Source organism: Nannobrachium achirus (genome assembly GCF_963921795.1).
Source record: "Nannobrachium achirus genome assembly, chromosome: 13".
Lineage (NCBI taxonomy): Eukaryota > Metazoa > Chordata > Actinopteri > Myctophiformes > Myctophidae > Nannobrachium > Nannobrachium achirus.
In genome coordinates this window covers 30,176,569-30,204,045 of record NC_137833.1, presented here as the reverse complement: position 1 = coordinate 30,204,045, position 27,477 = coordinate 30,176,569, and the positions used below count along the sequence as shown (strand labels likewise).

At 41.4% G+C, this 27,477-nt stretch overlaps 1 protein-coding gene across 12 annotated transcripts in view; it reads right to left on the bottom strand.

Moving 5' to 3' along the window:
- LOC308296571 (neurexin-1a) overlaps window positions 1-27,477 on the bottom strand; it is a gene marked incomplete at both ends in the record, with an annotated part of 488,347 nt that overhangs the window by 311,803 nt on the left and 149,067 nt on the right. For 9 of the 12 annotated variants that reach the window (XM_080739872.1, XM_080739878.1, XM_080739880.1 and 6 more), the window contains 2 exons: window positions 1,126-1,149; window positions 4,102-4,403. In XM_080739872.1, the coding sequence (XP_080595998.1) occupies window positions 1,126-1,149; window positions 4,102-4,403 (326 nt within the window). Of the gene's footprint in view, window positions 1-1,104; window positions 1,150-4,101; window positions 4,404-27,477 lie in introns of all 12 variants that reach the window. The other 3 variants (XM_080739883.1, XM_080739874.1, XM_080739879.1) reach the window with 2 other exon arrangements.

The window sequence follows — 27,477 nt, the reverse complement described above, 5'->3', positions numbered from 1 at the left end:
CCTCTACTGGACGCTGGCTTGTCGCCTTTCCTTCTTGTTTGTTGCCTTATATGATCAATTGTCCTTATTGTTGTGTCTGAAACCCATTTTCATGTCTGTTTTGAATTCCGTTTTACTTTTTTTGTTTTGTTTTTTGTTTTGCTTTGTTTTTTATTGTTAGTGTTATTTTGTCCAGGTTAGGATTAGTTAGCAGACTGCAAGCCCCCCCCAGAGGGAGTGAAAGATTCTAGTTAGTTGTTAATGGATTGCCCAAACTACAGTGTTAGTATTGCCCCTGCTGCAACTCAAAAAAGTAATTTAGCAGACACAAAAATGGTGTTAGTAGAATGTTAACTAGGTTAGTTCAGCTAAAATACATACTTTTTATACAAAAGAAATTAGAACGTGCCATTGGGTTAGATACTGTAGGGAGCACATGCCATCAGAAGCAGAATCACTTTTGCAGCGTAGGTTAATGGATGGAAGGTTTTTCTTTTCTTTCTTTTTTTTTTTTTATGTGCATGCATGCCTTTGTGTTTTCTTTTTGCACGCATGCATGCAAAAAGGAAAGTTCACCATATTGTTAATAGGATTACAGAACGTACTTTGACACCGGGACACTGTGTCAGACGCATGCAAAAAGCACACAGCGAAAATCACAAGAGCAGTAAAAAAGAAAAGCAAACAGAGAAGCAACAATGAAAAACACGGCTCAAATGTGAACAGATGGAGCAGTGTGGCAGCGTCTGCAGCGCATATCCAAAGTGCATGCCATGCAAAGTGAATGGGAATTATAGAAACTGGCTGGGCCAATGTGCATCATGAGGCCAGCCAGCCAGGAGAGGGTCCTCCTTGTTTAACCACTGCTTGATGCAAAAGGCTCGCAACGATGCCCCTAAAAAGGTGGATCAAACAGAATTGGACAGGAAACAGGTGAAATAAGGAGGGTGAAACCAAATGAATGAATTGAGAAATCAAAGAGGAGTCAAAAGGTAAGCAGAAGAGTACCAACCGCAGTTCCCCTCTTTTTGTAAATGACGTCTACAATAAAATAAAATAAAAAACAAAGGAAAGGAAAAAACACACGGCAAACCCAAACTAAGAAACAATTAGAATGATATCTACCGAACAATGTAGTTTGTTTACCATAGCGTGTCCAATGCCTGAGTGCTTTGTGGAAAAGGGGGGAGAAAGGAAATTAAAAACTGTGAACAGAATAACGATTGTTACTCAAAAAATATATGATGGCCACCACTGTTAGTACATTGTTAAAAGTAGTATTGTTAGTAGTATGACACATTCCATGAATGACGTGTTAGTCTTTGTTTTCGAAGCGTGTTAGTGAGAGAGAAAGGAAGGGCAAAATAAGTTTAACAAGAAAAGAAAAAACAAAGAAACTAACAAAAAAAATGCTCCACACGTGGTGGTGCCAGAGCTGAATATGTGACTCCCTAAGTTCTTCATGGTGCGTTTTGCACGTTATTCCATCTACAGTATGTGCACCCAGTGATCAGCGGAGCAGCATCCAAGCCCTGACAAAAGGATATGATTGACAGACACCACATGGCTCATAGACAGAATGCCTAAAGCGCATCAGTCGACCCTCTTCAACAAAAGTCCCCACTTCAAGTCAGTCCCCCCCCCCCCCTCCCCCTATTGCGTGTTTTTATTTAGTTTCGCTCGTTTTTCTTTACCTTTCTTGTTTTTATTTAATTTACTTTTCGTTATTTTCTCGATTGAGACCAATCCCGCTCTTCCGCCATTTTGTCAGCTCTCATACAATACTGTACCTCCTTTTTGGTCTTATTGATGAACTTTAGGATCGCTTTACTGAAATGAGACAAAGCAAATTGAGACCCCTGGCCCCTGACACACGATGAGGAGGATGGAGAGGCTGGTCCACCCCACACAGCATGCACCTGCTATGCATTGTGTCATGGTTCACACATACACTGAAGGTCCAAATTGGCCAAATCAAAGCATTAATTATCACTTATAGCTCAGTATACAGAATATATATACCGTCGTTGTCGGGGTGAAACCTTGTATGTCCAAAACCGTTTTAAAAATGATTTAATCTAGTGAAAACAGCCAATCTACAAGTACACAATGCCTCGCACCGCGAGGTGTTGTGTGCTGGTAGATCAGCCGTTTTCACTACTTTTGTGCGATGGCCTTGTAGATGAAGCAGTGCTTTACTTTGCAAAAAAATTTACAAATTTGAAACTTGGAGATATGAGGTTTCTGCCCTGACAGTGACGATATATATATATATATATATATATATATATATATATATATATATATATTTATTTATTTTTACTTTTATTTTTAAATTGAGATGAAGATAAAAAGCGCCACAGTCCCGTCCCCCCCACATTATGAGCAGATAAATATGTTCCGTTTTAGAGAACTACACTAACACAGACTCACTCATGTATTCATGCATAATTACAGTAGGCTAAGTAAGTAAGAGAGAAAACATTCTGGATCAGCTGTGTGTTACTGCACATTTTTGCTCTAACTTGATTAAAGAGGCCCCACCATGAATTTCACATTTCTTTCTTGTTTTTTGGTCTTCCCAGTGTCTCTTCCAGCCCCCCCCCCCCCCCCCGCCCCCCAAAAAAACATTCATTAACTCTAAGCCTTGCCTTTCATTTCAGTGATTTTTTTTGAATGGGCGTGTCTGAACGGTACTCTTTTGAAATGCTTGCTTATAACACAAAGGGGCTCATTTCCTATTGGGCCCCCTTGAGAAGGGGGCGGTACTTTTTGTGAGGCTATATTCTATTGAGACTATATATATGACGTGGAAGCATGAGATAAAGTGGTGCTAAAATTAGCTTGAACTGGATTGACTCCCCATGGTTCTCATCGTGGTACCATGCTAATCTTCTCTGTGTCGTTCCAATTTTAGCCCAAAGACAGCGCCCATTGCCAACAAAGGGCATTTTGGTATTGCATCTGAAATGGCTTGGAATTAGAGATAGACAGACAGACAGACAGACAGACAGACAGACAGACAGACATGAAATTTAAATATCCGAGTGGTTGTTTAGGTATAAAACCGTATTATGGACCAATATTATATAAAATATATATTTTGAAAAGCATGGTGGGGACCCTTTAATCATATTCACTGTGACATCACAAGCATTATAGTTCCCATTTACTTTATGCTGTTTCTTTGCACTTGTTCGGCTTTTGTTTTCTACACCGTTACTTACTTATTACTACTTGTACACTATTTTAACCGCTTATCTTACGTGTATAGTTGTATTACATGTATATTGCATGTATCACCATGTACATTGTAAGCACAGTCTGGTGGAGTCAGCCACACCAACATTTCACTGTGCATGTAGGCTACAGTATGAGAATAATAACATAAAATCTTTGTATCTTGAATCTCAATTGAATGTTTGACAGTGGAGAGCTTTGTTGCCATGATGAAACGAACACACATTGTGTTATCTCCACCAGCATTGTATTTTCGGTGACTATTTCTTCAATTACTCTAAATCCTCTAATATGTGACAATGTTATCATATGTATGTGCTTTTTAAGCTGCACAGGAAACTCTTTAAAACACTGCACTGTAATAGCGATATTTTCCAACTTAATTCTGACCAATTTATGCGAAGACCTGCTGCAATTGTTTGTGACAAAAAAGGTTGTTGTTAGTATGTAATAAATAAATGCATAATAAATAGATGTACGTTATCTGTTAAACATGCATTGTTGTAATTAGTTTGGATGTAAAATATTTGATGCATAAAAATAGATTTATTTTTACAGAATGCAAACCTGAATAGGGCAGAAATATCTAAGATAGTCATTAGATGTCAGTAGATTATATGACATATTATGTTAAATGTTATGCATCGTAATGTCTGTTGTTGAATGAATGACATGCTGTGTGAAAAGCAATTCCTATTAGCTGATCAAGCTCTAGATGTCCCAGCTCAATTGTGGCACTGTTTTATCTCCACCCTAAATAATTCAAGTGACTGTATTAATCCAATTAAAATTAATTGGAAAAAGATGTACAATCGTTTCAATTGAATTGAATTTGTTTTAGTTAATTTACCAACTCCCTGCCATCACCCTCTGTACTGTTACCTGACGTAGATTCCTCGTTACTTTGACATCATGCCAATCATTGTCATTAAACTTCCCATTGACCGGCTCCACCAGAGCTTCAAAGGCTCCGGACCCCAAATTAATGACGAGTGAGACCGCTCCGTTTTTCAACGCCAGGTTGACATAGTCGGCCGATTTGCCCGTGTGCAGCATCAGCCCATTCCGCTGCAGGGTTCTGAACGAGAGCGTGATCTCATCGCTGCTGCTTTGGATCGGGTTGGACGACAGGTCATAGCAGAAGAACTCTGATCCTTTGAAGGTCGCGACATACTCTTCTTTTCCTGCAGAGAACACAAACAAAAGGAGGGAGGGGGGTCCAGTTAATGTCAATGCTTTTCGGTATCCATATATAGCGGTTACAATCACGTGCACACATAGACATCAAAGGGGGCTTGAGCCCCTGCCCTTTTATCCATCTGTAAAAAGTGCCCTCTCCAGACCATGAATGCAGTTTTTACTATGGTGAAAGAAATGCAAATGCCCTCTGTCCATGCCATACCTGAAGGCAGCATTCAAGAGAATTGCCTTGTACTGAACTTGAAAGCAGCATCTTACGTTGACAGAATTGCCCTATCTGTGTAGCAATCCATGCCGTTACGCCACATCTCCAGTATTGACTTGATTATGCTTAGTTCAGTGTGGTATCACGCACCGAAAATAGCCGACCTCCAAGCTCACAACACGCCGCACACGACGCGTTGTGAGCTTGGGGGTCTGCTATTTTCAATATTTTCACCACCACCTATTTTCACCTCTCTAACATTCTCTGCATGTCCCTGAGCGGTTAGGAAGAAGTGGAAAGGAAAGTCTAATCACTTGTTTCATCAAAACATTAGATTTGTCAAACTTTCGAAGTTTCTCAAACTTTACATTTCAAGGTTTCCCCTTAACTCTGACAGTGTACAAATGGAACCAAATCGTCTGGTTCCATTTGTATACAGTTAGAGTTACAGACTTGTATGAATTTAGACCCCCATAAAGGAACCCACAGAGTCCCTGGAATCCACTTTGAGAACCACTGCATGAGATTAATCACAAAACTGCACTGCACAGACATTGAGGTATTACATCCATAGATATTTTTCAAAGGTGTGTATTAGCCTACTTTTCCCCAATAAATTATTTGTGAAATTGTTCTGTTTACCTCGGTAAGCCGTAAACTGACATTGTTTTCATTGTGTACGGTATTTTACTCCCATAAATATATTCTTGCAAGGCACTGAAGGCCATTGAATTACTATGTTGCAAATCACCATTACTGAATCATACAGTAGACGTGAAGGGGAAATAGCGAACCTTATGCAACAGAGGTGTTGTAAAAGTGTGACATCGGTATATGCCCCTTTACTGTAAGTGATTTTAGATTGGAGGTAGGTGGAAAGCTTTATTGACATTATAGGATTATGCTTCTTACGAGCAGCATTAAGGATACATAACTTATCCTTAGCCAGAGAAAATGGCAAGGCACAATAATATACAGTGTTACTCTAACTCAACGTGTCAGATAATATGTTATTGTTCCATTCTTGGAAGCTACAATTTCACCCACCCAGGAAGAACTCTCATTGAGAATAAAATGGCTTTTTCAAGAGTGACCTAGAAATGCAAGTAGCATGCAAAGTAGGGGCCTGGCTTTGTGCAGTGACGACCGCATATGCGACTACTGTATATTGATTCCTCACGGCTCTGTACAAAATGAGGTAGTCTTCCGACTGTTTTAAATGAAAGCTCTCTTTTCTTTTTTCGTGAAGACAATTGTCTTGCTTATCTTGTTGTGTGCTTGTACGTCGTGCACGAGTAACATCTGTGTTAATTTAACTCCAATCGAGATGCAAATCATATGGGGTCCCAAGTGTAATGCAAATGAAAATGGGGGTCCTTGAAATTTGAAAAGGTTGCGAAACATGCTTCCCCCACAGACAGCCATGTCCCACTGGAATAGATTCTATTCTAGTGGGATATCTGTCCATGGAGGAGCCATGCACAACACTATACAGTCCTGTCATTGACTCTCTGGGTCTCTTCCATCTGCACAGACACTCAATTAACAGTCCTGTGACAGATTCACTAGAGCTCTTCTTTCCATAAAGAAATAGACGGTCAATTAATTCATGCTACGTGTTTTCAGCCCAATAAAAGTGAGCAAGCTGACGATTTTCCACGGCAATAAAACACAGCCGCTATCAGAGATATGACAGTGGCTAGATAATTGGAGAGTAACCTTGAAAAAAAAACCTCCGCGCGGAGGGCTTTGATGGGACCACGTTACCGAACAAGAAAAGAACTGTGGCCGTCTGTGGGTGACGCGTTTGAAGGGCCATTAGAAGGCATTTAAAAACAGGTTTAGACAGATAACAAGCCATTAAACCCACCAGCAGAAAATAAACCACCAAAACACAAATGGACCAAAGCATTCAATTATCATAAATGGGGAAACTTTGTAAGTTATGTGCATACCACACACACACACACACACACGCACAAATGGATGGATGTGACCAAACACATGCACACACCCGCAGGCAGATAGATACACACGTGTGTGCACAAACGGGCACACACAAAACACGCATGTGACCAAACACACACACACACAGTGACATCCGAGCATCGATACAGCATCGCAGCAAATAAAAGGGGTTGCTGTCCACTACAATTTGTCACCTCATCGATCCCCCCTTAAAGGCACTATACGGCACCTCAGAGAAAACTACAAGGGTCCATAATTGAACTTGACTGGATCTCACCACTCTTTGGCTGTTCCCTCGCAGTCTGAGCACCTTTCATTGTAAATGTGCATGTGCGCGTGTGTGTGTGTGGGGGGGGGGCTCTACCTCCAGTGCCCGTGGACAACATACCAAACAGATTCAGGTTCAGGGTCACCTCATTTCTCTCTCTGTACGTTCCTATACCCCTGCGGTCCACAATCAATGTTGTATGACTAATAGAAACTGCATTCAGTGTGTGTGTGTGTGTGTGTGTGTGTGTGTGTGTGTGTGTGTGTGTGTGTGTGTGTGTGTGTGTGTGTGTGTGTGTGTGTGTGTGTGCGTGCGTGCGTGTGTATGCGAGTGCATGCATGCGTGTGTTTGCATACAATATGACATTGTATCGTAACAGATGACAAATTGAATGTCGAGGCAATCGAGGAGGGATGAGTAATACATGGTGATGATGATCAGCTCATGAAAAGGGTCATTATATGCTTTTTTTCCACAATACGTGCCATTATTTATATCTCCGGGGCAATGGAGTGCATCTGCAGTGTGTACACGAGTGCATACGAGGCACCCCCCTACTGGGGGACTTTTCTGCCGTCTGAGAAAGTGTGTGGCTTCTTTTTGATGTTTTTCTTTTTCTTCTTTATGAAGTTGTCCATGTGACGACATCTCCAACAGGGAATAGGAACATTTAAAGCTGCTATCGCTTTCTTCATTCTGATAATGGGGAATGTGTGGTCGTAAAGCCTTCACACAAGATTTATTATCTTGTTTTTTTAGTTTTTTCTCTCTATACGTATGTCTTCAGAATTGTAAATACAAATTCAGTGGTGTAAAGTAAATAAGTACATTTACTTAAGTAATGTACTTAACTACAATTTTGAGGTATTTGTAGGCTACTTTAATTGAGTATTTCCAATTTCCAATACTTGATTTCAACCAACATAAATCCTGTCCACGAAAACGGACGTCCTGGATTAATCAGAGAGGGTCTGATCAAGGCCAGATAAATATCATAACTAGTCAGTTATGTCCCAGAATATAACCTTACATGCTCATATTTCAACTAACATTGCAAACATTAACAATAATCCTATAGTCCATATGACGTCCTGGTAATGATGTCAAGATCATCCCCTCAAGGTCTGGCCTAGTTCTGGAGGACGTTATCATAACGTCATCATGACGTCATTTGGCTTGCAGGGGACACCAGGGTCTACATCTAGAGGTGGGGGGGACCCACCTCCAAACCCTGCAGATATACTAGTTAGTGTACGTTCTATTTACATACTCTACCAGTGGTTCACAAACCAAGAGATTAAACCAGATCCAAACTAGTGAAAATAGCAGATCTACAAGTTCGCAATGGGTCGCTTCGCGGCTATTTTCACTACTTCTCAATAATTGCTATTTTTTATTTATGGAATTTCTTAGATGTGTTTGTTTGTTTTATGGAAAATATTTGTTTTACTCGTGTCGTGACTCATGAAATATTGGTCGGTGACCCACACACAGGTCCCGACTCACTATTTGGGAAACAGTGCTCTATACGGATTGGCTAAAATTATATGTACCAAGCTAGGTTGCAGCTTTAAATATTCAACCAACCACAACACCACACAATCTTTTGCCTGGAGTGAAGTGAGAATTTGAAAGAAAGATGCATCTACTTCTCCTGTCACACTGTCTTGTCAGTTGTCAGAGAGAAAAATACTGAATACATCTATTTGCAACTCTTGAGAGTGCACAGATGTAACCAGATGGACCCTTACGGGTCCAAAACGGTTACCGATGAACACTCTCAAGGTTAAATGAACACTCAGGCTTTTGCAGCGTGGTGTTGTCACTCGCGCCCTCCCGCTGGGTGTTTGGGTGTGTCCCAGTTGCCTCCCTCTGTGCTGTCCTCGGCGTGACAGTCTCTCCGGTCTATCAAACCCAGGGGCGTCACAAGGGGAGGAAAGTGGGACTGAGTTACAAGGGCCCAAGGTGGATGGGCCTTAATTATTTTATATTTTAGCTATTGAAAAATAGCAGATATACAAGCTCACAGCGCGGCTGCGAGCTTGTAGATCTGCTATTTTTGAAAAGTCGTGAAAATGTGTGCAAATCTTGGGGGGCGTCCCTGGAACTAAATATTTGAGATGGGGGTCTGTGTGGCCAAATACATATCATTTTGGGGGTCCTTGACATGAAAAGGTTTGAGCACCACTGACATAGAAACATAGGTTTTTGGAAAAACCTTAGGAGGATTTGAAATATTCAAAGACTTGCAAAGCTTTCACGATTTTTCAAAAATAGCAGATTTACAAGCTCGCAGCACGGCACTCGGTGCCGCGCTGTGAGCCTGTATATCTGCTATTTTTCAATAGTTAAAGCACAACATAATTGAAGTGAATCCTTGTACCCACTACCCAGGGCCCAGAATTTGGTGCGACACCCCTGATCAAACCTCATGTGAACTGTTGCAACCGTAATGCCCTTGAGTGATAACGCCGAACGGAAGAACCCAGGACAACCCCGCTCACTTCTTTCAGATAGCAGAAAGACTGAACACAAACAACAAAGGCGCACAAACATGTTTTAAGTGTGGCTTCTAAGGAGAGCCGTGAATAGAAACACAGGTACTGTAGGTGGGTTTCAGTTGTTCATATACTGTAGTCTTCTTCAGGCTCAATGGGACACGGTGCAGTACTGGTGTGTTGTTCAGCATTGCAAAATATTGTATTATAGTATTCAATTGTATTGCATTTGTGAACTGTTGCGAATGGAATACAACCACCCTAAGGACTACAAACCACTGAGTGACCTCCAGACCTACTGCACATATACAGAAAGTTGGTGATCAGTAACGTTGTTACTGTATTTCTTTTTTTGTATGTGGAGAAACCAGAAACTATGCCACAGTTTGGCTGGTATGGCATGCAAGCCAAGAAATAAAGTAAAATAAAACAAAATACAAATTGGCCCAAGTTCGGCTATCTGTATACAGTACGTAGTACACAAAAATAATAATAACAAAATACGGTAGTGGCTTTTTCTATGGAAATAAACAAAAAGTCTAATTTCGATATTCCCATATAACTTACAATAAAGCAAAAGTAGGTGACATAAAGTGATAGTTCACCTATTTTTGACATGAAGCTGTGTGAAATACTTGCCATTAAAATAGTGGTTACAAATGTATTAATTCATTACCAGAGTCCCGTGGTCAGAGTTCTGGTCAGTTTTAAATGAATATAAAGTAGTTCCGGTGCCAAGGCTCATGGCCCAATCATAAAAAATAGATGAATCCACAAAACTAGCTTCATTTGTATTGTTGACCTATTTCTACCAAATAGACCAACTTTCGTTCAACTTTGACCCCTCTGTCACATGGTACTATTTTTTGTGTCCAGTATCACTACGCCGCTGCAACGTATTTCCCCAAAACAAGGTGCTTTGCAGGCAGCTCACCAGAACTCTGACCACGGGACTCTGATAATCAATTAATACATTTTTAACCACTGTTTTAATGGCAAGTATTTCACACAGCTTTATGTCAAAAATAGGTGAACTATCACTTTAATATATGTGAGTTGTGTAAAACTCACTATGAACAGTATGTTGGGATGGCCAGCTCACACTGAACACACACTGGTCTTGTTTACAATCTGTAACCACCAAAATGCATTCTTAAATTTAATCATCTTAACTTCAACCCACAAAATATAAGACTATAGGAATGTGTTTACATGTGTATCTGAAAATATACCAAGAAAGCATAGCATATTTACCGAGGTAATCTCTTCACAGAATCCTCCACATCACAGGTTGTTTGCTTGTTTACATTCAAGACTTCCCAGAATTTTCTGTGCAACCCTTGACCCCAGCAAATGGAACTCTTAAAGTGACAGTGCCACACAGAGGGCTTACAAAGAACTGCAGGCATATTTGCTCCCAGCCTAAAGTGACAGTACCACATTAGCCATAAATTATAACTTCCAGCAGAGGGTGCTAATATTCGGACGTTTTGTCTCTCCTGGAGTTATAACGCAGAGTCAAATAGCTCTCGCTGGTTGAGCCTCCACGTCCCTAATCGCCTCAAAACATGTTTAAATCATGAAGTTGCTCACCTCATCGTCGAAAGAGCTTTATATCTACCTATGAGCCCACTCGTTGGCATGTGTTAGTCCATATGTTTCTAATACATTAATGTTTACTAAAACTTCTCCGAGACTCGCGTTTCCTCGTCGGAATCCTTCCGCCTTCAGAACGCTTCAGAACTACAGAACGTTGGAATACTTCCGCATACAATAAAACGTCATGTCCTAGTATGAGCGAATCGCAACGGCGATCAACGTCACGTGATGTTCGGCCATTTTTACCCAAGCAGTTCAAAAACAAGGAAAGCGATGAGACTCGGTGAAGTTTTAGTAAACATTAATTTATTAGAAACATATGGACTAACACATGCCAACGAGTGGGCTCATAGGTAGATATAAAGCTGTTTCGACGATGAGGTGAGCAACTTCATGATTTAAACATGTTTTAAGGCGATTAGGGACGTGGAGGCTCAACCAGCGAGAGCTATTTGACTCTGCGTTATAACTCCAGGAGAGACAAAACGTCCGAATATTAGCACCCTCTGCTGGAAGTTATAATTTATGGCTAGTACCACATAGTGGAGTTTATATAAAACTGCAGGCATGCTTGCCACTGGGCTACATTTAAACACATTTTAAATGTGAAAAATGAGTTTACGATTTACTATTTACCATTTAAAATCGTTTTGAGAAAGAAATGCTGCTATTTGTCCCAAACGACTGCAAAAGATTGCTAATATTTGTTCCAAAAAGCTTTATACCCTGTTATTGTGACCATAGGTCGCATTTAGCCATGAAAACCGGCACATCTTGTCCATATCTGAGTTAGTGCTGACCTGTTGTGACATCACATCGATGTGACATCACATTGTGACATCACATTCCGTCCTTGTCCCTTGTATGCCCATTGTATGCCCATATATGGAGATCCCTGATGTCCATATATGTCTATAGCTGACCTATGACATCACATTGTTGTGACATCACATTGTGACATCACATTCCGTCCTTGTCCCTTGTATGCCCATATACCGGTAGGCTACAGTATGGAGATACCTGATGTCATCAATATTAAGCCCATAGCATGGAATGCCCATATAAGGACATGTTGTGTGAGTCTCATGTGGTCTATAACATAAGACATCTATGATGTCAGACGTCAGTCATATCCATATTTGGGAAAATATTTTGTCCACATTTTGTCTAACTTAAACAACCAACCGCAACTCGAATCACACTTGCAAATGAATTCTGTCCTGTGCAAATTCTGTCCTGTGCAAATTCGCCCGATTTTCACCCTTAGGCGTCTTACTGGTGTATATATAACATGTATAGACTATTTGTGACATAGCTCTACCCAATGCTGTACCCCCTCCAACTATATATATGTTCCCCCTTTTCAAATGTTTTTAATATATTTTGACACTTGCTTTGGCAATTGTAATGTAATTAAAGGAGCTATAGTCAACTTTTTCATTGTAGGGCTGACATCCTAGTCTACAGACTAGGATGTAAACAAAGTACCGGCCCTGTAAATGTAAACAAAGGGCCAAAATGATTATTTTATCATTATTTTACGCTTTTTGTGGTCATTTTTTAATTGAAACACATATATGAAGCTTATTTTTTTATAAAATATTTTCGAAACATAATTTTTATTTTAGCATCCGTTTTTCAAGAAAAAGTTGACTATAGCTCCTTTAAGTGTGCCTATGCATAGCATGGGCAGACTTATTGTTATCGCTCATACTTATGTCAGACAGGCAGGCATGAGGACAGACGAAAACTTCGGCACGCTACTAGTCCCGCACCATTTACGCCATCAAAACGTGCGGCTCGGTCGGGAATGGTGTGCTATCACCTTTCGGTCCGATCCGCCTTACAATGGCGACGTAATCGGCAAAAAACGACGCTTCATTGTCCCCATTGACTTATAATGGGACAATGCAAGAAATCACATTCAAGTCTTTTTCTCTCGCAAAGCATAGGAGCTACAGTTTCAAACTTCGGAGAGGAGATTCATAATGATTGTAAGAATGAGTCGAAAAAGAATTACATCACTCGGCCTCATGGTGGCGCTATAACGGCCCACTTTACGTTTTGCCCCGTAACTCTTGAACCGTAGATCGGAAAATTAAAATTCTTTTTTCCCTGGATTCCTTGGGTCGAGACGCATCTCCCCATATAGGCCACGCCCATTTGCGTAGGGATGGATTTTCCGCCATCTTGAATTTTCTCCAAAACACACTTTTGGCTCCTTTTCCTACATATTTTCTTCAAATGTCACAAAAAGCGGTACACATGATCCATGAAGCCATGCAATGAACATACTCAAGGGATATTTCGATAGTCCATACCGTTCGTTTTTAACGCGCTTCTAAAGTTAGCGGGAGGGGACCGTTTCCCAAACGATAGCCATAAATCACAAACAAATCGTCGAGTCAACACTGAATTTTAAACACAAGTTGCGGGTGGCATACTCAACAGATCCCCAAAAGCATTTCCACTTCGACCCGTAGGGGGCGTCACAAACGCGCGAAACGTAACCGTTTTGTGCCAGAACGCGTTTTTCACGGGGAACGACCCTCTCGCAACGAAACACGGACGACTTGGCGGATGGTCTCACTGTCCAAACCGCTGCACAAGGTCGCGCATTTAGCGAGCTGCAGGCACACTTGTCAAAATTGACTCTGTCAATTCTAGTGTATGTGTTTTCTCATGCCAATAAAGCTCCTTTGAATTGAATTGTATTGTATTCAGGTGTGGAATTTACTACTCAAGACTGTAGCAGTCCTTACGCCACAACTCATAATATTGTTATTGAGGATGTTTTCTTCCTTCCATCTTTAGCAGATTCAAAATACATTTGCATCTAAATGGTGCTCATGACATTCGTGTTTTGCTGAGGTTAATCATCTTAATCTTTAAATGAGGATAGAATTTTACCATAACAGATGAATGCAAATCAATAGCATGCAATTGCGGGATGCCATTTGGGGCTCTCCTTCACTATAGCCATAATAAACCTGCGATCGTGGCGCAGAAAATAGCACCCATTATCGATCAGGTTGAGGCTGTAAAATTACTCGCCGCTTAAATTCAATTAGAATCACTGAAAAACAAAGTCCAGAAGGCATGGTTTTACAGCATGTGAACAACCGCGATGATGCAATGACAAGGGAGTCATTCTGCTTCAGTGCCATAACATAAAAGAGGCAGAATTAAGGCCTTCAAAGTATTATTGAAGCCTCGGTTAGCAGAAGCTAAGCATGTGGAACCTATCTATTGATTTAACATTATAATGCACTGAGGAGTCACAGAGAGGACCAAACATCACACAGAGGTAAGGTGATGCCATTTCATTCCCAGCAGCAGGACCACAGCAGGACCACACTGCAACAAGTGGAGCTTTCATTCAGGGGCTCGCACCGAGTGCCGCGCTGCGAGCTTGTAGATCTGCTATTTTTGAAAAATCGTGAAAATTAGAATTTTGACCCGATAAGTGTCTTTTGAATCCTTCTAAGATTTTTGGAAAAAACCTATGTTTCTATGTCAGCAATCTGGCCAGCCATCGTCAAAGAAAAGGTCCTTTTCACTTAACTGGAGCTCAGTTAGTCTGTTCTTGAGAGACTACTATGTCAGTGCCGTGGTGCTCAAACCTTTTCATGTGAAGGACCCCCAAAATGATATTTATTTGGCCACGGACCCCCATTTCAAAATATCTAGTTCCAGGGACCACGCAGAAGCAAAATTTGAGTTACAAACGTTCGCTTTGAAAATACATATATTCAAAGATTTGCACACATTTTCACGACTTTTTCAAAAATAGCAGATCTACAAGCTCGCAGCGCGGCACTCGGGAGTTTGTATATCTGCTATTTTTCACTGGTCTAAAGCATTCAATAATTCTAGGCCTAAATGGGTTAATTATTTTTATATACTTTAGCTATTGAAAAATAGCAGATATATACAAGCTCACAGCGCAAGCTTGTAGATCTGCTATGTTTGAAAAGTCGTGAAAATGTGTGCAAATCTTTGAATATAATATGTATTTTTAAGCGAACATTTGTAACTAAAATGTTGCTTCTGGGGGGTCCCTGGAACAACATATTTAGAGATGGGGGTCCGTGGCCAAATACATATCATTTTGGGGGTCCTTCACGTGAAAAAGTTTGAGGACCACTGACATAGAAACATAGTTTTTTCAAAAAACTTTAGTAGGATTTGAAATATTCAAAGACTTGCACAAATGTTCATGATTTTTCAAAAATAGCAGATCTACAAGCTCAAAGCTGTGAGCTTGTATAGGCTATCTGCTATTTCTCAACAGTTAAAGTACCCAGGGCCCAGAATTTGGTGCGACACCCCTGATCACACTGCAACATGTGGAGCTTTCATTTAACTCAAGAGAGTGTGGGTCCATTTCTATCCATTCAGAGTTAACCACAAACCCCTTATGGTTGACTGGAGTCCCTCGTGGCTCTATACTAGGGTCTTTTCTGTTTTCTGTAAGCTTAAAACAGCTGACCGACAAGCTTGCGGTTTGCTTTTTTTGCTTTCAGAAAGTTATTTCACATATTAATTATAGGCAAAAACAAGCAAGAGAGGGTCTAATAACAGCATGGTGTCTCTGTGCAAGCCAGGTGTAGCAATGGATGGCAAGTTATTGCATGTGCCAACATGTTAACACGAGCTGTGTAGCCTACATCTTAAAATGTTTTTTTTTTTTCTTCTTCTTCTTTCACGATATGGTCACGATTTGACTATGTCATTTTGAATTGCACTTCACCCACGGGAACACTCCTTTCTTGTCTGTCAAGTGACAACACAAAAAGAAGCCACAACAGTGACTCAGACGCAGACCTGGCAGGGTTTAAGGAATATTAACCTATAAAACAGATGCCAAGAGAGACTGTCCAACATCACTGAATGTCTGAACGCTCTGTGAATGAAGGCAAAAACAAGCAAGAGAGGGTATAACAGCATGGTGTCTCTGTGCAAGCCAGGTGTAGCAATGGATGGCAAGTTATTGCATGTGCCAACATGTTAACACGAGCTGTGTAGCCTACATCTTAAAATGTTTTTTTTTCTTCTTTTTTCTTCTGCTTACTGTTACAGCTTACATCTTTAACAAATGGGGGGCTGCCCCTTTATTCCGACATACCAATAGTCCCAAAAGACTTTGCTATATTGTGCGACATCAGACCAAAGGTTCTTTGGAACAACAAGGTTCCGGGTTCGATACTAAGCACTGCCAACTGCTAACTCAGCATGAGTAGCACAGCTATTCCTGAGCTATTCCTCTTTTCTTTTTTCTTTGAGGGTTCCATTTCAGTTTGTTGCAGATTTTATGGGGGCTTTTCCAACCCAACTCCATTTTCTCTTTTGAATTTCTAAGTCAATGGCTTGTTATTTTCTTAAATTTGTCTCTCCACCAGATGTTGAATATTCTTCAGAGGCGTGTTTTGCTTTTTGGTAGGATAATCAGTAGTAGTTGTCACCACCACACAGAAATACCGGGACATCCAAACAAGGGCAGATAAAACAACATGTCATGACAGAGGCTCTCTCTGAGTTTGTGTTAAAACGATAAAAAGTGTTAAAAATCAGTTTTTCTGTGGACACACTTGAGAGCTCATTAAAAATACTGGCTTTTGACTTTGTCACCACCCACTTGCATCACCCACATCCTTTGACAGTCTCACCAAACGCCAATCTTTTAAAATGGTTCTAATTGCTTCAACAACAACTAAGGACTGCTAACAAAAAAATGCCTTTTTCATGCAGGGCAGCGTGCCGTGAATTACATTTTCTACTCCATTCTTTTGCACAATCTCATGACTACTTTCACGTTCCCTAATTGTGCATTGGTGCATTCACATCGGGCAAGACACAATTATTATTTTGAACAATGTGATTCAATTAAATCAATGTGATGGGACCATGGGTCTATAGACTCTATGGTCCTGACTGAGTCCAGTCTGTTCCTATTCGCCCGTTTGCCAGAGATACTTGCCACAACACACTTTAACCGTAGAGAAGTAATGTCAAGTCTTTAGACAAAATGAGGAAAAACTATGCCCAAAAACCCTATTTTGGACATTCCATTAAATGCACATTTTCCAGTATGAAATTAGGATTAAGTGGTTCATTCTGTCTGCATCTATCAAAGAATATACTGCCAAATTATGGACAAACACAACTAAATCAAAGTGAGAATGTCAAACCACCATATTAACAAACAGATTACTTTTTAAAGATACCGCAGGCGACGCTAAAACAGCCACAGAAATTAATTAGTTGCTCATCTTCACTCAGAAGCTCAGAAGAGCCTCCCAGCGTTTACTGTGACTATGGTACACAAAACAACCCTGTTTATCCCAGTCAGATGTCGCATGAACACTCCATATCTCTCCACCCACACTCCAGGTACTGCTGGAAAATCCCCTTCCTCAGCTTCAAGTAGATGGAGCTTGTTGTGCCAGATTGAGTCTTTGGAGGTTCAGAGGAAGTTCACAGAGCTAAAAAAAATATATATCACAAAATTAAAAAGTCAGACACACTTTCCAAAGCAGCTGATTTTGAAGGAACCTGTGTACTTTACCCATTTAGAACGGGTACACATTATAGTGTATCATTATTTTACGCTTTAACTATTGAAAAATAGCAGATATACAAGCTCACAGCGTGGCACCGAGTGCCGCGCTGCGAGCTTGTAGATCTGCAATTTTTGAAAAATCGTGAAAATTTGAATTTTGACCTGATTCTATAAGTGTCTTTTGAATCCTTCTAAGATCTTTTGAAAAAACCCATGTTTCTATATCAGCAGACTCAGCAATCTGGCTAGCCATCGTCAAAGAAAAGGTCCTTTTCACTTAACTGGAGCTCAGTTAGTCTGTTCTTGATAGACTACCATGTCAGTGGTTCTCAAACCTTTTCATGTGAAGGACCCCCAAAATGATATGTATTTGGCCACGGACCCCCATCTCAAAATATTTAGTTCCTGGGACCACCCAGAAGCAAAATTTTAGTTACGCTTTGAAAATACATTTAAAAATTGGTTGAGGAATTTATCTTCCAGTCTAGCACACGAGAAACTAACATATGTAATTAAGAAGAAACCTGCTGCATTCTATAAGATCTGGGAGAGGTTTTTAGATTTCATGCATAATGGAAACATTGAAGAAGCTGTGGAGTAATAGTTCAAAACAGCAGTTGTAGGGTAGGGAAGTTGGAACTGTAGTAGAGATATTGTACATTGTATTTCATTTATTTACATTGTATTTCATTTATTTAATTTGTATTTGCCTTTCTATTTTAGTTGGTATTTATTTTTATTGTTTTTATTGTATGTTTCTGTAATTTGTTATTCCTTTAAATTATGTTGATTTTGTACTGCCATGAGTGTTTGGGATGGGGGGGGGGGGGGGGGGAAAGACATCTATATTTGTACAATTTATTTCTCAACAATGTGAAAATCAATAAAGACATGTTTAAAAAAAAAAAAAAAATTCAAAGATTTGCACACATTTTCATGACTTTTTCAAAAATAGCAGATCTACAAGCTCGTGCGAGCTTGTATATCTGCTATTTTTCACTGGTTAAAGCATTCAATAATTGTAGGCCTAAATGGGTTAAGTAGAGTTGGGTGCTAAAGCCATGCAATGCAGCAGGGTCCAGGACGCTGCTTCTGCATTCAACGGTAGCAGGTAAGGCTCCCTGACTGACATTGTGTTTCACCCTGTTCCTTCTCTGGCTCTCTCTTCTCCGCTTTGACTGACAGTCTATTAAAACGATAGGGAAGTTAGTGTCACAAGGCTTGCCTAAGCCTCTTATATTATGACAGAGGTGGCTCACAAGCACTGCCAATCTTTCAATAAATGATGATACTGGCATTCAGCAGACTTAATTAAAAATAATCATTAAAACTAAATCTCTGTAGAAGGTATATGGTTTCCCAATTTGTTGTTTAATCTTTTACGTTGTGGCTCCTAGGGGACGTGCCGGCACCTACAAGTGGATCTGTGTGTGTGTGCGTGTGCGTGCGTGCGTGCGTGCGTGCGCGCGTGCGTGCGTGTGTGTGTGTGTGTGTGTGTGTGGGTCTGTGGGTCTGGAGCTAATCTTGCAAACCACTGGACAAATGAGCTCCAAATCTCTTGTGCACACTGCCACTGGCCAAGGAAGTAACTCCCTGAACTCCCTGAATATTTAATGTATATGCTGTATCTTCCTCATATAAAAACTGCCCGCGGCGCGAACGCAGAAATCTCAATAAAATACATTTGTTTCAATGAGACCGTCTTGACCTACCGCGAGCAACAGCGCGTCGTGCCGCAATGTGGTCACCCCTCCTTTTTTCGCTCGGAGTCTCTATTTGTGTGAGGTTTTGCGGCGATGTCCATAGAGGTAAATGGCCATGTCCCGGCCCCCAAAATGTTTTATTTTTATTTATTTGATTGGTTCAGCCTACGTTGCAACGCAATGGACGACGCTCCATACGAGGACAGTATTTTGTGCGTCATCGCCATCGGAATGCTCGCTCGCTGTTACAGCTCATCCGCACTGCACGCGATGCGATGCGACGCAACGCAGGCGATGACATCTCATTAAAATACATGTGTTACAATGAGGACATCCTGACCTACCGCGAGCGACGTCACGGCTCGGCGCAATGTCGTCCACCCCTCCTGTTTTCGCTCGCGGAGCCTCTATTTGAGCGAGGTTTCGCGCCGATGTCCATAGAGGTAAATGGCCATGTCCCGCCCCCCAAACACTTTTTTAAAGTAGTTATTTATTTGATTGGTTCAGGCTACGTCGCAACGCAAATGGCTGACACTGCATATGCGAACATTATTTCGCGTTGCGTCGCATCGCTCGCTCGCATGCAGTGCGGACGAGCTGTTATGCCCATATGGTCACGTGCATACTGCATACAGTATGGGACCAACCAAGAGCGTGCACTCGTGACTACGCACAGCGGCAAGGAGTGAGTGCCCACCATCGAATGATTCCAGAACAACATATCCAGCCAAGCAAGCCCGGATCTTTGTCTCTTCTCCCGCAGCTGTTCACAGAAGGTGGCGTCAGACAGTGTGGGTCGCCGGTAGACGACATCGCTGAGTACATCTTTAGCCACAGAAGTGAAATGTAAAATCTGCACCTACTACATTAAAGCTCCTAGTTAGAATGGGTGTGTGGTGTGGTTGTTGGATGTTACAGTGCAAACAACACCGGCGTCTCACCATGCTGCCATTGTCACGCGCACGCACGCACACACACACACGCACACACACACACACACACACACACACACACACACACACACACACACACACACACACACACACACACACACACACACACACACACACACACACACACACACACACACACACACACACACACACACACCAGCATGACGTCGGAGGTCCACAGGGAAGCCGCGCCATCATCATTAGACCCCATCTTGTTAATTTGTACATAGTCTAAATATGATTCCATTTCTGTAATTCCAGTATTTCTGTAATTACAATTTAAACATTCATGAGTTGTTGTTGTTGTACTATAATTGTTCCTGCAGCAGCTGATGAGAGAGCTGTAGCAATAGGAGAGGGAGGCATCTCACTCCAGTGTGTGTGTGGTTGTGTGTGTGTGTGTGTGTGTGTGTGTGTGTGTGTGTGTGTGTGTGTGTGTGTGTGTGTGTGTGTGTGTGTGTGTGTGTGTGTGTGTGTGTGTGTGTGTGTGTGTGTGTGTGTGTGTGCGCGTGAGAGAGAGAGAGAGTTCTGTCAGACTCCATGCTGTGCTAGCTTAACATACAGTGTCATTATAGATTCACGATCTGAAGAACGTCCTGCTGTGCTCAGAGCGACCCCCCCCCCTCTCTTCAGTGTCAGGCCTAATGTACTGTATGCCGTCGCATGACGGCGTCGCGCGTCGGAAATAACCGACCTCCAAGTTCACAACACGTCGCTTTCGCATCGCGTTGTGAGTTTGTAGGTAGCCTATTTTCGACACGCGACACCGTCGTGCGATGAACTGGATGAAGTATGAATCGGCCTTGAGTGTGAAGAGACAAGCACATCTCCTTCTTATGTCCTACTGCAGGCTCTTATAGAACATGTCGAAAATAAAGACCGAACATGCAGTGTGGAAGAATACTTATACGTATTGCATACTGATATGAACTGTAGGAATATGCATTTTGTTCTAGGCTTAGGAAACTGATATTTAGACTATGAATTTGAGTTGAAGTAATCTATCTATAAATGCGAGAAGTCTCTGCGTGTGTGTGTGTCTGTCTGTGTGTCTGTAATCCGCGTATCTCGAGAACCGTTCGTCCCACCGGCTTCAGATTCGGCACGCGCATTCCCCGCCGCGGCACGGAGTGCAGTGCCGGGCCTCGACCCGACCCGACGCGCGGTTTTCCCGAACCGGCGCGAAACGTTCGGAATCTCCTTATGCGGGCTGATTGTTGACATCAGGCTGTTCCGGAGGAAATCGGCGCAAGCGCTGACTCATTGTGACATCACCTCATAAAAGGCTCTGACATCACGTACGCCACATGAGTCAACAAAAAATGGACGCATATAGACGTGTTCTGATGTTCATATATGGGCTTAAATGGACACAGGCAAACATATGGCCTGTGTCCATTTATGACAACAGGTATAATGGGGTTTGCATTAAAGGGGGAACCGGCACTGTGTCTGCAACACAGTCGGAGGCACAGACAGATACAGAGATCTCCATAATGGGGAATAAAGGGACACAGACAAACAGATATAGAGATATCCATATATGGGCATAAAATGGATGCAGACAGACAGATACAGAGATCTCCATATATGGGCATAAAATGGACGCTTAGAGACAGATAACTCCATATATGTGCATAAATGGACACAGGAGATATCCATATATGGGCATAAAATGGATGCAGACAGACAGATACAGAGATCTCCATATATGGGCATAAAATGGACGCTTAGAGACAGATAACTCCATATATGGGCATAAATGGACACAGGAGATATCCATATATGGGCATAAAATGGATGCAGACAGACAGATACAGAGATCTCCATATATGGGCATAAAATGGACGCTTAGAGACAGATAACTCCATATATGGGCATAAATGGACACAGGCAAACAGATGGTCAAAACGGGTCCGACAGAGATCTCCATATATGGGCATAACATGGACGTAAACAGACAGATATCTCCATATATGGGCATAAATGGACAGATAGATATCCCCATATATGGGCATAAATGGACACACGCAAACAGATGGTCAAAACAGATCCTATGACAACAGGTATAATGGGGTTTGCATTAAAGGGCGGGGCATTCATCCCCTATTTACATTGAACAGATGGTCAAAACGGGTCCTATGACAACAGGTATTATGGGGTTTGCATTAAAGGGGGAACCAGCACTGTGTCTGCAACACAGTCGGAGGCACAGACAGATACAGAGATCTCCATATTGGGCATAAAGGGACACAGACAAACAGATACAGAGATCTCCATACATGGGCATGAAATGGATGCAGACAGACAGATACAGATATCTCCATATATGAGCATAAATGGACACAGGCAAACAGATGGTCAATACAGGTCCTACAGAGATCTCCATATATGGACATAAAATGGACGTGGACAGATAGATATCCCAATATATGGGCATAAATGGACACACGCAAACAGATGGTCAATACAGGTCCTACAGAGATCTCCATATATGGACATAAAATGGACGTGGACAGATAGATATCCCCATATATGGGCATAAATGGACACACGCAAACAGATGGTCAAAACAGATCCTATGACAACAGGTATAATGGGGTTTGCATTAAAGGGCGGGGCATTCATCCCCTATTTACATTGTTCCCGAGTTGGCCAGGGCGCCGACTTTTCGGGCGGCCGAGCTTCTAGTTGACATAATGTTCTAGCATTAGCTTAAAGGTGTAGTTCACCCCCAAAATGACTTTTTTCTATTGATTAGTCACGCCATGGAGACTTGAGTTCAATTATATTTTTTTGTATTTGTCGCATTCCTAAGAGAAAAAATTGATTATAGTACATTTACCCCCATTGTTTCTGAACGGGAACCCACATTCATGGGCCTGGATGGGGACACAAATACAAGGCCCTGGATGGGGACACAAATGCATTTGAGTGAGAATCAATGGGGGTAAATTTACTTGATCCTTGACCTTAAATTTACCCCCATTGATTCTGACCCAAATGTTTTTGGGTCCCCATCCAGGGCCTTATTTGGGTCCCCATCCAGGGCCATGCATTTGGGTCCCCATCCAGAATCAATGGGGTTAAATTTACTATAATGAATTGTTTTGTCTTAGGAATGCGACGAATACAAAAAATATTATTGGACTCAAGTCTCCATGGCATGATAAATAGAAAACAAGTCATTTTGGGGGTGAACTACTCCTTTAAACTACAGTAAAGTAATCACAGATTTGCACTTTCCGCTGTTTGCCTATCCAGTCAGAACACAGCAAACATCAAGGATGCCGCTAAATAGTTTCACAACTGGAATACAGCAACAAAATACAACAAAATACTGTACCCTATTCTGTTCTACTGAATAGGGCAGTGGTTCTCAACCAGTGGTCCGGGGACCACCAGTGGTCCTTGAGGGGGTTCCAGTTGGTCCCCAGCAAAATGTAGAGTTGTTACCAAATGGACCTTTATACTGTAGAAAGTATAAAATTAAACCAAATGTTACGCTCTCAAGAGTAAAATTTCTGCATTACTTAATTTACAAGAAGTCTACACAATTAGAGAATGTAGAAGAATTGTTATTTTGATCAAGGTTATCTATCCTACTAACATCAATACAGCTTGGAATTGTGGACAAAATCTTATCCAACGATATCAAAATATTCAAGGCTAAATCTCATCAAATGGTGAGATTTAGGGTCAATAGGGTCTTGCATGTCCAGTTAAAGGAGCTATAGTCAACTTTTTCATTGTAGGGCCGACACTTTGTTTACATCCTAGTCCATAGACTAGAATGTAAACAAAGTGTCGGTCTGACAATGGCCAAAATTATTATTTTATCATTATTTTACGCTTTTTGTGGTCATTTTTGAATAGAAACACATATATGAAGCTTATTTTTTTATAAAATATTTTCGAAACATTATTTTTATTTTAGCATCCGTTTTTCAAGAAAAAGTTGACTATAGCTCCTTTAAGTTAAAATCCCAGTTTGTTCTGGTGATGTAGTGCAAATGAGGAGGCCACCCATCTGCTCCAATGGAAAATTGCCATTTTTTTTAATGGTGGTCAGCTTGGTCTAGTATAAAGGAAGCAGAAGCAGATGGAATCAAGTGTCACTGCTTGGTGAATGGTGAGGAATGAAAGACCCATTTTGTACTGCATATCAACTTTCTTTCAACACAAACCCAAATAAAACAAGACTGCACTCTGACGAGGAGCATGTATATGTATATGTATATATATATAAATATATATATATTACATTTTAGTGATATAATGTGTGCCACAGACAAAAAAACATCTAACTGAACACAATACTTGCGCCTCACTTTTCTGACGGGCGCAAGTAAAAATACAATAAAAACTAAGTCTAATAAAAGCATGTGTCAACAGTGGTGTTCAATCCTTACACTCTTCACATTTTCCCCATATAGACAGAGGAATAGAGTGCTACACAGTGTTTTATTTTTGTGTACACAAAGGATTACAAGACTGCAAAGCTAAGGTTTCTAATGTTTATTATAGAGACATTGAGTCGTGCTACAGTGACAGCTGCAACATGAAACTAAAATGAAATCATTGCTACAGTACAGTGTTTCCATGTGGAATATCCACTTACATTGTAGTAAAGGCATCTACAGTATTAAAGTATGGGGGTGTGTTGGAAATAGGCTAGCATGGCTTTCGAAAAGGAGTATGATGTAATGACATACAGTATATTCTGAAACCAAAGTGTGGTTGGTAACACTAAGTAAGTAGCTAATACACAGCGGTTGTTTGGCATACTGTATATCGCCGTTGTCGGGTGGAAACCTCTCCAAGTTTCAAATTTGATAGTATAAAGCCCTGCTTCATCATACAAGGCCGTCACACAAAAGTAGTGAAAACAGCAGATCTACAAGCACACAACACCTCGTGGTGCGAGGCGTTGTGTGCTTGTAGATCGGCTGTTTTCACTAGTTTAAATCATTTTTAAAATTATAAATGCAAAACGAACGGTTTTGGACATACAAGGTTTTGATCGGACAGCGACGATATGCTAGGCACTATGAGTGGAGAAGGCCAGCTAATAGAAAATGAACGGTAACAGGGAGAGTCATGCAGGTTGGATAGTGTCAGATACTGTGGTTGAACACAGCAGCCCCTCTCTAATTGGTACGTTCCCCAGTCAGGTGATATGTAGATGCCCTCCATGCTCAGAGTTCAAAGTGTAGGCACATCCTTAGATTCCTTTCAACTACACAACTGGAAGGAAGGAGTCACTTCCATTTATATGTAACACGCATGTTGCACAGCACACATGCACACACGCACACACACCTCACAAATACAGGCTCAAGAAGTCCGATTGAGACGGCACGCAAAAGTGACGTGGATGTTTCAGACATTTTGGACACAGCCATTTAGAGGAAAAACACTACAGCTGCGGGCGGGATTTCGAAGTTAAGAGTCCTGCTCTCTCAGTAGCCTAGTCAGGCAAAAAAATCCTAATCCTGCTGCTGTGGACACACGCAACACACACACCCACAACACCACGTTCCACCAAAATAAGCCGTCATCATTAACGATGAATTATTTCAATTTAATATGACAATAGGTACCATTAGACCATTATAGGCAACATAAGATATAGAATAAAGAATGAATGATGCATGTCATGGATGTATCATGTATTAGGTGTGTGGTCTTGTGATTACATCCGTTTAATTCCGGGGGGGAAAACTGGTGGCCCGTCGGCCAGCTCATCCAATCCAGCTTCGCCCCCTCGCTGTTTGCCGCTCTCGCTGTCTGTATCTCCTCATTGATGAGCTTGTTGTTTATAGCATAACAATAGATGGAGGTTACCTCACCAGTCACGGCTACCGCTGTCTTTACCTCTCTACCCACACAGTTCTCAGCAGCGAGCTTGTGTAAACAGTATAACGTTGCTTATGGGCAGAAAGCTTTTACCTCCATAGATCTACTTTTTGAGCAGTGGTCAAAGAGTGACTTTCTCAGTTCCCACAAATCGGTAGACAGTATCTCTACAGTCATGTGATGGCATGGACATTTTCCATATTCCATCCTGTTTGGCTAAGATTCGCTTCCAAAGTTTGCAGGATTGCTCCGTTTTGAACAAAATGCCTCAAATCACGAACACAGCGTGCAATTTTGGTGAAATTGTGCAAGCACATATCCACTAGGCAGAGGAAGAAATGCCACTTCAATATTTTCAAATCAGCCTCATGATGGCGCTATAACAGGCCGATTCGTGTTTTTACCTATAACTCCACCGATCATTGTAAAACTGTGTATGCGCACTGCCGCACTCCCTAGAGGCCAAAGAAAAACCTTTGCCCTGCATTTTTCACTTCAGCCTTTTATAGGAGGCTGACTTATGTAAAACATTTTTTTTTATATTACACTCATGCAGATCAGTACAAAGTATCTCTATAGTCATGTGATCAAGACAGATTTGTTTGATATTTCATATTCCATTGGCTAACATTGGCTTCCAAAGCTTGCAGGATTGGCCCGTTTTGAACAAAAGGCTTCAAATCCGTGAAATTTTGCACCCACAGGAACAAATGCCAGCCTTTTCACATTGGCCTGTTATAGCGCCACCAGCAGGTCGACTTTTGCAAAACACATTTTTGGAACAAAATACAAATCATGAATGCAGCGTCCGATTGCCATTACAGGCAGAAGAAGACATGGCACCCTTTTCACATTGGCCTATTATAGTGCCACCAGGAGGCCACAATAACATACCTGACGTGGCGGAGACCTGTGCTCGCTTCTAGTTTTATATATTTTTTACAATTAATAAAAAAGGAACGGTTTTAAGGTTTCGATGACAACAATAGTTAAAGCTCTCGCTTTGCATTAATTATGCCTAGCCAAGTTGAGACTGTTCGTGTTTATTGCTATGAGACATCACATAATGTCTGCTAATGCTCATTTTCAAAATGGGTGATGGAAACGGTGCGGCTGCTCCCTCCTACTATGAAAATAGCATACTTTTTTCCATCTCTCATCACAGATTTCTTGTAGTCTGTGACTGTAATAGCAATCATAAAAGTAATCTTCGTAATAAATGAAAATTTGTAGAGTGAGACACTGTAGTTATTGCATAAGACAGCAGGCTGGGGGGAAAAAAAGAAGTGACAGCTGTGGGAGCACGCAATGGTCCGTTCATTCTTGCCCGTGCATTCGCCCATGTGCAGTTCGCTCTTTCTCAACACTTGCATAAATTCACATTTTGTCCAATCTGGCCCGTGCCAGAGGTTGACACCCCCCTAGTTTAATGGATCCCTGGCC